General features: G+C 42.7%; 1 protein-coding gene across 5 annotated transcripts in view; it reads right to left on the bottom strand.

The window, feature by feature from the left end:
- The window catches only part of LOC116311338 (DNA-binding protein SATB1), a 58,511-nt gene that overhangs the window by 36,963 nt on the left and 8,835 nt on the right, over nt 1–12,713 (bottom strand). For 4 of the 5 annotated variants that reach the window (XM_031728427.2, XM_031728429.2, XM_031728430.2 and 1 more), the window contains exons 2-4: nt 7,356–7,594; nt 4,361–4,537; nt 3,349–3,475 (exon numbers count right to left, since the gene is read on the bottom strand). In XM_031728427.2, coding sequence (XP_031584287.1) covers nt 3,349–3,475; nt 4,361–4,537; nt 7,356–7,569 — 518 coding nt within the window. In that variant the 5' untranslated portion in view covers nt 7,570–7,594. Of the gene's footprint in view, nt 1–3,348; nt 3,476–4,360; nt 4,538–7,355; nt 7,595–9,467; nt 10,516–12,713 lie in introns of those variants that run through there. The other variant, XM_039619804.1, reaches the window with a different exon arrangement.

Genomic DNA, 12,713 nt, shown 5'->3' with positions numbered 1-12,713 from the left:
AAATCGCATGTTAAAATTGTTGTGCTCTATTTTCTAAAAACAAGAGAAACGCACCAAATCCTCAGCCAGCCAGGAGACGCTTGAACCTTTTTCGATTATCATCATTACTGCTGATTAATTTTCTGTCAGTCAACTCGACTGATCATTTCTCCACTAATCAAGTGCTGAGCTGAAAATTCTGGAAGCAAATCACTTTCCCCCAAAAACAAAGGTGTCAAACACAGTTGCAGCATTTCGCCTGACCCTGGTTGAGGAACATATACATGCATACGTGGATAAATTGGTTGGCTCACATCAGATAGGCAGAGCAGCAAAGACAGCGAGGAAACCAGAGAGAAAGCGAGCTGAACGCACACGGGTCCCTGCTCGTTTTTCCTGCTGCAAGCGCCCCTCCAAGACAGACAGATTTCATTTGGCGCATCAAGCAGATGCATCTGGAGATTGCTCTGTCTCTCTCTCTCTCTCTCTGTATCTGCCTGCCTCGATCTCTCTCCCTCTTTCATATTCTCTCTCTCTCTCTCTTTTTCTCTCTCTCCTGATTGTTCTGATTAGTTAATTACTTTATACAACACATCTGCTGGATTGATGCATGAATTATACATCAGCTGCATGTGGCGACTATTATTTCGTGTTACTTCTACCTTCCTGGCTTGTTGTGCTCGGCGAAACAATTTAAGGTGTTACTGGCGAGATTTCTGCTGCAGTCGGGGCGGGGGGGCTTTAAGAGTTTGGCGGCGTGGGTAAGAAAAAGGGGAAAAACAAATACAAACCAATAACAATATTGACAATTGCGTATATACGGCGTAATCAAAATGGAGCTGTATATCAAACAGACCGTCTTTGCTGTTCGCCTGTGCTGGAATCGCGAGCTGCAGAGACACCGACTGAATTCTGGGTTTTGAAAACGTAAAATATATTTACGTGGTGGGTGGGAGCAGAGAATAACTCAACTGGGCTCCCGTGACTTTGTGTGTGTTTCGCATTACACTTACTGCTGAATTACTTTACGTTAAACCTGGCTTGAGACGTGAGTAAGAGAGCGATGAGGGTGCATGAGATGCTGTGTGTGTGTGCCTGTCCATAAATCTGTCAACCGGTGTGTTGGAAATGTTATGAGCGAGGAGATAGCAGGAGAATGGAACAGAAAAGGGATGCACACCACATCTGCTACTAAGAAAACATACACATGCACACTCTAACACACAAACAATGGATTTTCCAGAACACCTTAAACTGCTCCAGCAGCTAGAAAGCCTCTGGGGAGACGGAAGTGAACAAGAGGAGGGAGAGTGGGAGAGAGAGACAGGCAGAGACACAGAGAGAGAGAGAGAGGGGCAGCGGAGAAAGACAGCTATCCATGCATTCAGGGGCTAGCAAGCCGGAAATAAACACAACCTTCTGTAGTCTGGCTGGTGGACGTGTTCACATCAGTCGGCGTGCCTGTGTGTGTGTGTGTGTGTGTGTGTGTGTGTGTGAGTGCTTCATTGGTGGAGGTGGGTGGTGATGGTGTTGGTGGCGGGGGAAACAGAAGGAGAGGGAAGAGAAAAGGAAGAGGCAGAGCGAGGTAGAAAAAGAGTAGAAACAGCTCTCCAGAGGGTTGCAGAACACTGGGTTAGCGTGCAGCTGGCACAAGCCTCCACACCAGAGCCAGTCGGCTGTTTGTGTGCGCGCGCATGTGTGTGTGTGTCCATGAGTGCATATGAGCCTGTTTGTGTCCATGTCTATAAATGCTTGTATGCTCTTGCCGTGTGTATAAATATGACAAAGCCTCACACCTACAGAGAATAATTTAGCATACAATATGGTGAGCAATGACAGGAGAAAGCTAGCAGTATTCAGTATAGGAAAGGTTTCATCTTCATCATTCGCAATGTAGACTCAAAAGAAATATATTTTGCCTAAAATATCCGCTGCAGCCAGGTTTATTTATGGAACTATTTCAGGTGAGTCATTTTTAGCCACGCAGTCACCGACCACATTCGTTTATTTGTTTTTTTGGAGCTGAAGCAGAGCTTGGTTTAAAAACGGTTATTTACTTATCATATTTTATGTTTCCACTGCAAAATGTTAAAAATCACTCAGCGGTTAATTTCAGAGAATCACTTCTCAGATATGGATAAGCTAGATTGTTAGGAAGAGTTACAATTCTCCGTAATCCATGTTCTGATCAATTAATCAGTGGTTTTTTTGGGGTTTTGAATGGGTTTTTCCCACTTCCTGGGAACGGCCAGTCTGAGTAATAAGGTTATTCTCGGTATTAAACACATAAACTGGCACATGCTATATGTGTTATTGCTAGAAGCAGAGATTAGGTGGTTTATCTCTACAAACTTTCAAGAGAGAGTTCATTAAAAAAAAGTCTAATTTATGTATTTTTAATTTGGCCTGCTGTGGTATTTATCTAACTGATTTTGGTGTGAACTGTCCAGTTTGGGAGATGTCAGCTGATGTCCACAACAGCCAAGAAGCTGGTAGTAGGAGAGCTTTTAAGGTAAAGACAAAGCTTTTTCAAAGCCTTATTTAAGGCAAAGTCAGGAAACTTTAAAAAAAACCAGTGATTTTAAACAAGTCTTGGTGGGCATTGAAAATCACGCTTATTTACAAAAATGCTTCAAAATAACCACCCAAAGAAGTGCCTGCATGTGTTTCAAGATGGCTGCCAAGTTGCTTACTTGAAGGACTTGTGACACATTTGAAAAGCTGACCATCTCTCTTTCCAGAAACCCCCCCAAAAAACTTTTAACTACAGCCGTTCACTGTGTCACTCTTTAAAAGGGACACAAGAGGCTTATGCTAGTGACAAAAACACCACTAGCACGTGTAATAAACAGTGTGATAAACACTGACGGTGTCTCCTGTGCCTGAGCTGTACTGTTTGCTAGCTGCACCAATCTTTTGCATGGCGGATGGAGACAGCAAAAACAAAATAGTTCCTACACGAAACTACTCGCAGCTAGGTTGGTGGACTGTTTTGAGCAACCAGGTTATGGTTTCTGGAAATACATATTGCTGCTGAGTTTTGTTTAATTATGTATTCTCTTGGCATTTTTGCACCACAAGATATGTGTCATTTATTTCCATTATAGCGATGAGAAGGCAGACATTTCTACAACCAATATATCTTCAAAACGCTGAAACTCACATCGAAATTATCTAGATGGATAAAGAGCGCAACAGATCAGAGGGGGGAAAATGCTAATGTGATCATGACTAACTGTTCTCTTCAAACACAGTTTTGTGGTTAGCACTCAGGTAAGAATATGTATGAACATGTGCACACATTCTGGGCTGGTGCAACTGTAAATATTCCAGTACACATGTGCCCGAACTTGTGGATTGGTTGCTTACCTGTGCAGCTGGATCTTAAGTGTGACCACGTGGTAGACGTCCTGCAGCATGTCTGCCACTGTGGCGTCTGGTGCGTCTGTCACATATGACAGTGGGACGGGGTTCCACTTCCCCACCTGAATCATACCTGGATGATGCAAAACACATGCAGGCACACATAAATATGGGCAAAATGTGGAAACGCATGAAAAAAAATCACAGATTTGGAAACAAAAGCACAACAATGGACACAGAAGCAAATAAATCAGCACGAAGCCCGCTTTCGCTGTTTATTTTAAAGCCGTAAACATGCACGGTAGGAACGAAGCCACGCGTAGATACCCCCAGAAGCATTCCAGTGCCATAAATGCTCTTTATTTCCTTAATTTTCACTGAAATCGCAACAACCACGCAGGATTTTTCCTGAGAGTGCTTTTAAAACAGTGGCAGCCCGCACAGCAGAAAGAGAGATGGAAGACTGCTCATGAGAAAGGTGGCCTAGGATGTGTATGTATGTGCAGCGTGATGGACAGCCTATAATAAAAAAGCATGCATCGAGGCACCTTGAAACAGCCGCACTCAGCCTACGTGTGCTCAAGTGCAATTAGCAGACCCTTTCCTCCACCTGCCCCTCCCACCCACTGTCACCGAGGGTATATGCATATAAATATATACAATATGAGCGCTCAAGTGAATGTGCATGTAAACATTTTAGTGGGTAAACCTGTGCAGCTAGCCTGTGTGAGAGTGCGAGGATACCTCTGTGTGGGAATATGTAGCGTATGACCCCTGGGAGACTTGAGCATCTCCTTTCTGGGATCAGTGTCAGGTTGTGTTACTGTGGCTTCAGATCTGCTGGCGGTAGGCTATTATGGTCACAGAGTGTATGTGTGTGTGTAGGTTTGAGTGAGTGTGTGTGCACAAGCACCAGCATGTCAGAAAATGCTGTAGAAAAGACGCTGATAAGCATAAAAGAAGAGCGTCAGATCAGAGAAGAAAGAGATGACAATGATGGGAGTGGGTGAGGGGTTACCTTTGGCCTGGGCTGCTGAGCTGTGGGAGTAGCCCAGTGACAGCAGGGCCATCTCGATGAGCTGGTTGAAGAGCATGTCCTTGCGCACCAGGACAAATTCAGCGTGCTCCTCCTTGCTGTCAAAATCCATGGGATTCTCGTAGTGCTCGACCACACAGAACACAGGCAGCATGTTGCCTGCAGACAAAGAGACACAAGCCATTTCTTCACATGTAAAACTCTGACCTTCAGTCCGCTGTTTGCAGAGGAATGGGATTAAAATTTAGGGCAGATGATTAAGTTACACTGAGGTTGACTGTCGAGGGATTAGAAGTGAACATCCAGGTTTAAGCTCTGAACACAAGTTTGGACCACAAAGGCATATTTCATTTTTTATAGGGCAATTTCCTTCAACACCTTCACCTTTTTGTCCCATTGCCAAACTCTATGATCAACTTGAGGGATCAAATATTACTTGGGTGCATAATTTTAGACACAGAATTTGTTTCGTCTTTTAAGAAATTGCCCTCTTTTTTCTTTCTTTTTTTCTCCATTTCCATCATCTCCCCCCTGATGCTTTTTGCTCCAAATTCCCATTTTAAGATTCATTTTTAAATGTTGTAGCATTCCTTCATGTTGCCTAAAGCTTTAAGATGATGACATAATATTGCAGAGGTGTTGCACTATGGCCTGCACTGATTGGTATTGCTTGTGACAAGCAAAAATATACTGTATATTAGACAGAATGATAACCTTAAGCGCGTGTGAACAAACATGCTGCAAAAAACAGAAAGTCTCGTCTCTCTTTTTGGCACAATACACTGTTTATTCACTGTCAAGGTGCTGGGATCACATTAGCCTTTTTCCCCCTGACTGCCAACCCAAAATCATCTTCCCATGATGCAGCGCTTCAAATCCCGAGCCACCTCTGCGCCCTGAGGTTTACGAGTCTGTGTCAACAGTGGCTCTGCTGTTAGGTGGAATGAACAATCCTTGTCCAAAGACTGTCAAATGTTCAAGGGACCAACTGTGCAAATATCATCCAATATGCCATTTTGGCTAAAATAACAGCCGTGAAATTTAGACTTTGAGGGCACAGGGGCGGCTTGGCCTTTTGAAGTTTTAGTCTGAATAAAAACAGAAAGTCAAAATTATGTCAAAGTGCTGATTGGAGGTAATCTTTCGCTTACTGTACTTTGTAAATGTTGCCCTGTTTCCCCACTTTTTCAGTAGGTCTCTGCTCTACCTGCTGCCACCTGGGTACGTTTCTTTACATACGCTGTAAGTGCAGATAGATATGATATACATTCCCATATTTTCCAATCCCAAGCATTCCAGAAGATGCACACAGCTCTGGCAAAACAATCAATAAGCCAACAGATGCAAAAGAATGTGCTGAAAGAGCTGCTTTTCTCCTCCCCTGATTTTAATAGATAAAGATCTAACAATAAAGACTGCTGTGCAGGTTCATTTGGGGGATCAATACTGGCTTTGTTTCCAGGGAGCCCAGAGAGGGCTGTGGTAAATAGTGTTTCGGGCTCGGACACAATGCCCACTGTGGGCCCTCTGCGAAGCCTCCGTGGCTGACCAGCCGCCTCTCTCGGCTGTTTCGCTCTTTTCTAAAATTTGACGAAAAAAAAGGATGAGAGGAAAAGGAAGAGGAGGGGAGGGCAAAGAGGATGCTTGGAGGAGCAAACGTTGTAGGAGGCCAAGAGAAGCAGAGATGATGAAGGTGAGAAATTAGGCTCTCTCAGCTGGCGTGCAACACGTAGATAAAAAGCAGCGAATAAGAGAAATGGCCCATCCGAGGACACTCGCGCAGCTACATTCCAAGACTTCCTTAGTCCCTCTTGGCCAAAGAAAACCAAACCAGCCAAACAAACAAACATTTGAGCTCTCGCAGCCAAGTGCTATTACAACTCCAAACCTGCAGGATTTCAAACTCAAAAAAAAAAATAAAGAAACATAATCATAAAATGAAGGTTCACATATTGGATGGCTTTGCCCGGCGTGTTTTTCACAAGATGACACCGGTTATATTAAAAAGCTATGTCATAATCTCAAAGTAAAGGCTCCCTTTAAGCAGCAATGGCTCTTAAAGGACTGAAACTTTCCCTTAATAAACAAATGTCAGAGCAGGAGTGCCGGGGTTGGAGAGAGCAGCAGTGACACAGCGCTATGCAGCACGGCACAGGAATAATTCTCACAGTGCTCTTCTATTAGCTATTGTCTGGGCAAATAAGTGGGAGTGTGTGTGTGTGTGTGTGTGTGTGCGTGCTGAGATGACTAAAGAAGCATTGTAAAAAGGTTTAAGAGTTTTGGAGAGCATGCAGGGGTGGTGGTGGGTGGAAGGTGCTGTGTGTGTGTGTGTGGGAGGGGGCCTATTTAAACTGCATTTAAATTACTTTCCTCTTTTTACATTGGTTATGTTTCCTCTCAGTCATTACAAATACACACAGAGCTGCGTATACTTTATTTGTATCGCATGCGGTTGATACAGGCTGGCACTGCGACTAACCGTTAACACCTTCATAGATTATCTTGTTGTGTATAAATGACAACTATACAAGATGTCAAAAAATAAGGCCTGAAAGTAAATGGTTATTTTGAATTTAGAATAATTTTGTCTGTAAAATAACAAAAAGTTTTTTTCCTTAAAAGAAAAAAGCAGTAAAAACATTTTCAGATCATTTGTTTTTTCTACCAACACTTAAACCCCCTGAAATATTCAGTTTTCTATCATATAAAACAAATAAAAGCAGAAACTATTCTAATTTTAGACGCACATATTTGGGATATGTGCTTGATCATTTGATTTGTAATTAATTTTCACCTGTGTGATTAACCCACAAAGCAGCACACCATTTCCCAGAACCCAGAGGGAAGTCTTCATATTGATTATTTTTCCAATAAATACTCCAAAAAAAAAGAATAAACCAATCTGAGATACTAGGAACTATAAATGTTTACAATTATTCCCAATAGATTCCTTTTGATCCGTTTCTGTCTTTCTTACCTTTCTTATGGCAGGTCTTCAGCAGGTGGCTGGTGGGTTTGTACGGGACGCCTCCGAGTTTGGTCCCGGTGCTGCCCAGCCTGGCCCGGCCCAGGGGGCTGCCGTTCTGCTCCAGCCGGGGCAGCTTGGCCGGCGGGGCCTTGGCCTCTGCCATGCTGTTGACCAGCTCTGAGTTCTCCTTGCCCAAACACGTCTCGCTGAGATGTTCCATCATTCTCAGCACCTCAGCTCACTATCACCTGGGGGAGGCAGAAACAGCATATAATCAGCTGCCAGGGGAGATATGCGTGTGGCATAAAAGAAGCAGAAGAATGAGGAGCTGCCATGTGATACGAAGAAGCAATGAACGCGAAATCTTTTGTGTTGATATCACTGACATGTGAAGATGTGAAGGGACATTTTTATAGAGCAAAAAAAAGTCCTTTAAGTAATTGAGACCTCTGAAAACGGACCCATTACGGCAGTAACTGTCAATTCGCCTCGGTTATGATGACTCGGGCCACGGTGATGTCATCTTGCTGCTGTAATGTTCCCATTTTTTAACGCATGTATTATGTATGGGTGTCCCGCTAGAAATTCCCATGCGAGCGGAGGCAAACAGGCCGAGGTTTTAGAGCAAATACATTAATTTGCTGGGAGATTCCACTTGAATAAATACAGTACAGTTCAAGGAACAAGGTTGTGCTGCGGAGCACGCACGGAAGGGAAACTAACGTAATTCAGTTTGTGAGTCACTTTGTGTGGCTTACCATTCGTGACGCAGCTTGGAGAAAAAAAGAAAGAAGGCGAAAGGCCGCACCGTCATTTTGTTGTGGCAGACAAACAAAATCAGTTACAAGCTTTTACAGGTGTGAACTTTATTTTTAGATTCTGCAAGTGCAGCAAAACACCCGTGGCGAGCAATGAGTTTACAACTTTAGGATGTGGGGGGGAGAAAGCAGCTTGAGGAAACTCCAAAACAGGCAGTAGCTGACTCATGAGGGTAGTCATCTAAAGTGGGAAAGAAAAGGGAGGAAGAGACAAAAAGGAAAGATGGAGGATGGCTGCTTTACCCACAGGTGTGCTTACACACACAAACACACACACAGCTTCCTACATCATTTGAAGTGCTCGGGCAAACTTCGAAAATCTGATCAATGATAACAATAATAATAATATGAATAATATTAGGACACGACAGAAAAATAATTATTCGTGGTGGTTAGTGGGTGCCGGTGGACTGAACTGGAATGCTGTTGTCAAAGACTGAAAAGGGCAAAATCATCCACCCCCACTCAAAAGATCATGAACTCCTCGATTCATAACATCCAATGAAGCAACTAATTCCCCACAGAGGGGGAGCCAAAGGAATCCAGACCCGGATACAGTCTGGATCCAGGTCAGGATTTTTATATGACCTTAAAACACAAAAACCAGAGCGATAGTTCAAATGGGCACATCACCCCTAAAGGGCAGAGGTGTCTCCAGAGAGACAGCCCCTCACACCAAATACAGCTGGACTCGAGCATCTTTGATCTCACAATGCCCAGCAAGACTGGATGAAATATGGACAGGGTGAGTTGTGGGATGTAACCAAGTGCATTTATTCAGTTACTTTACTAAAGCAGTTTTAAGGATATCTTTGAAGTTTTTGCCACTTATTATTGTTCAGTTTTTTTTAATCCAATAAAAAAATTGTAATATTATAAATAAAGCTACCCAGCAATATAGAAAATAATTAAATTAGTCTTTTGATGCAAAATAAAGTGCTATATACATTATTGAATCAGCAAATATAATGATAACATGATGTATATGTTTCTGCATCATCAATACTTTAACTGTAGGTACCTAAAAGTGCTGCTAAAGTTTTTGTACTTGTAGACTTTCACTTAAATAAAGAGTTTAACCACTTTATAAAAGAGTTACTTAATACAAAACAAGTCACAATCAATTCATCAAACACTGCTTTCTACAGCCCCCCCCCCACCTGCTTTGTTCTGGGCCACCCCATTTACAAAAATCCTGGACGCCCCTGCTCAAAGGGGGGTGGGAGTTAAGAGAGGACAAGTTGAGTTAAAAAAGAAAGAAAGAAAGAAAAGAAATAGAAAAGAAAAAAAACTTCAAACCAACCTGAACCGCAGCACTTCAGCACTGGAGAGCATATAACACCGGCTGGAAAACGCTTCTTCTTCAAGTTTGGCCAGGGTAGAAAAGATAGAAGAAAAAAAAAGAAAAAGAAAGAAACCCCCCCTCCCCAAAAACAACTCCCGGTTCCTCTCTTGTTATATCTCTACGTGTGCATGACAGCGAGGGGTTCCCAAAATCAGTGTTTAAAAAGATGCTTTCTCCTGCTCTTCTTGGCGGAGGACTGGCAGGCGGTGCGAAAAAACAACAACAACCCGGGTCTGTGCAAGGGAGGACGAGGTCGAGATGGACCGTGATAGGCGAACATTGGTAAGCGGTTGTGCGTGTGCGGCAGGAGCGGAGAGAGACAGGAGTGTGCAGCCCTGACGTTACAGCCAATTCCGTCCAAGTGGAGGAAAAAAGACGGCAACGGAAAGCGTTAAAACCGGCGACATTTAGCAACGCTTACAAGTGAAGGCGACTTCGGCTTTAGTTCGCAGCACAACATCCAAAACGGCGAGCAGGCAGCCGCACAGTACGGCCAGCACGAACCACAAGCACCTCGGACACAGTTGTAACAACAACAACCGCCGCCGAGACCTAACAAACCCTCGCTGTGTGTGTTCACGGAGGGACTACGGGAAAAAATAGCTCAGCGTCGGCTTAGCTAGATTTGACTGCCGGCAGACTGAGAGAGAGCAAAAATACTAAGAAGCGACTGTGTGAGCTTGCCATGGAGGCGATGTGGAGACGATATGCGGACAGTCGAAACAGGTTCGCAAAATAAAACAAGGAGAGGGGGGTCAAAAAGTGCGGTTTACTTTCCGATGCCGAGGATGAATAAGGCTCGCTGTGGATGCATAAGAGAGCTGCCTTGATAGTAATAGTAGGAGGTGTCCTGTTGGCTGGGGATTGGCGTCCGGACGGAGCTCCTCTTTCTCTCTATCTCCCTCTCTGTCTCTCCCCCTCTCACTCCGTCTCTCCCTCTCTGTCCCCATTAAATTATTAGTTGTATTGACTCATCACTCCCCCCTCTCCTCTCCTCGCTGCTGGTGCTGCCGCTGCCTCTGCTTTCCTTCTCTCCTCCTCATTTCAAATGGCGTGGTAAGAGGGGGTAAAAAAAAATAGGGTAAAAAAATAGAAGAAAGGATGGGGATGTGTGTGTGTGCGAGAGAGAGAGAGCAGGAGATGGGGTGTAAAGTGTGTGAGAATAAGAGAAAATAAGAGGAATAATCCCCACACACACCACCAACACCAGCAGCTTTCCCTATTAGAATAAAAACAGATGATTCCTCCGCATCTCAGGCAGGAAAAGTCCTGGCGGAGACAAAGTGGAGAAAGTGGACCGGGAGCGAAACCACACACACACACACACACACACACATAAACACACATGCATTCACACACACTCACTAATACACACACAACGGGGAGGAACGGTGGTGCGATTTCCGGCTGTGCGCGCAGGAATTTTTAATCAGCTTGATTAGAGTGAGGCGGTCCTGCATTTATTACCGAGTAACACACAGATGCTCACACACACACACGCGCGCGCGCGATACCTTAATTTATGATGTGTTTTATTTATTTGTTTATTTATTTATTTCAAGACTTTACTTTGGGCCAAATGTACAGTTTTTGTTTGACAAAACAATCTACATTCAGATGTAGTCAGAATAGCAAAATAAGTAAGGTGGCTGCCCCTTTGAGACAAACTGAAATCAAAAAGTAAAAGTAAGAAAAAATTTAAAAAATGCTGTGTTTGCAAAAAACAAAAACCGTTTATTTAAAACTCCAAAATAATCTCATAACTAGGAATAAAAATACATTTTTTGCAGAGTAGAAATATTGTTTGGAGTTTGATCCAAACCATACACTAAATATATTTAAGGCCACTATAAATGACCTCAGGATGCAAATGTGATAGCTGAGCATTACTGACCCTGCTTTAGGTCTGAGCTTTAACATTAACCATTTTGCTTTGTCTCATACACATAAGTACCTATTTTGTGCATTTTCCTATTCCATGTGTGGATTACTGATCACAGTTGATGGTGCTGATGTTTATCTTGGCAAACACACATTTCCAAAGGATATTTTTAATCTCAAGAGTCATATTTTCCTAGTTAAATAAAGACTAAATAAAAATATAAAATTACATACGCTACAAAGTAATATAAGAAATTACACATATAAGTCTAAAAAGCAGATAATAGCTTTATTTCAAATGAAAAAGTGACTACATATTAATATATTTATTTACATTTTCCACCCTTACAGCAATAATATACAATTTAGACTCATATTTTTGTATAAATATGTATGTTGGTTGTTTATCAACTTGAATATTAAGCTTTAGCGATTTCTCAGGGCTATTATTGAAATAGTACAAGTAATACACTTTTTTTTAAAATCAGTCTTCATTGCCACATCTCTCATTTCCCTCTCTCAACATTTAGCTTTCAGCAGTCTTCCCATATGTGCTAAAACTTTACCTCCACTGCAAGTTAGACCAAAATATTAGATGAGCTAATCTCTGTTGATATTGTCAACAGAAACCCTGAACAGGCTGATGTTAAGCTATTGTCATTATTTTGTAATTATTTCTTAAACCAGTCCCTGCTGGCCGAACTGCCAAAACATCACACAAGTTAATCTGTTGGTATTGTCAATAAAGGCCTGATCTGGTGTTTTTACCGAACCATTAAGGTGACCCAATAATAAGATCTTCACTCTGACTTCATGAGAAAAAGGTCATTTTAATGATGGACACACCCACACATGGTGTGAGGCTGTATCTGACTCTCCATCTTTAGATCCTAGAAAGAGCCAGATGGGGGAGTGTGTGAGGCAAAGTTCAGCGTTGAGAGTACATGGGGAAATAGATTTTACACATTAAGTGAAAATATGGGGACACTTGTTTCATAAAAAGCGTGCTCTTCTTCACACTTAACATAAGGTGTGGCTTTGTCATCAGGCCAGTGTGTACATCAAAGAGAAACGAAGAAACACGTCTGTCCAGGCTGTGCAAGAACAAAAACAGGAAACCAACAGAAAACAGGAAGTGTGTGTACCTATCACATCGACAGAACCTGAATCTTGCCGATCGTAGAGGTCAGGTGTGCATGAAGTGCTACATAACACTACATGCTGACTTATGTCTTTGCAGAGTTGATAAAGCTCATCCGCGCAAAAAAAAAAAAAAAAGACGGCAAACCGTCTCACACAAAGCTGCTGTTTCATAAACAATGC

Source organism: Oreochromis aureus, linkage group 11 (genome assembly GCF_013358895.1).
Source record: "Oreochromis aureus strain Israel breed Guangdong linkage group 11, ZZ_aureus, whole genome shotgun sequence".
Lineage (NCBI taxonomy): Eukaryota > Metazoa > Chordata > Actinopteri > Cichliformes > Cichlidae > Oreochromis > Oreochromis aureus.
This window is presented reverse-complemented; position numbering and strand designations above follow the sequence as displayed.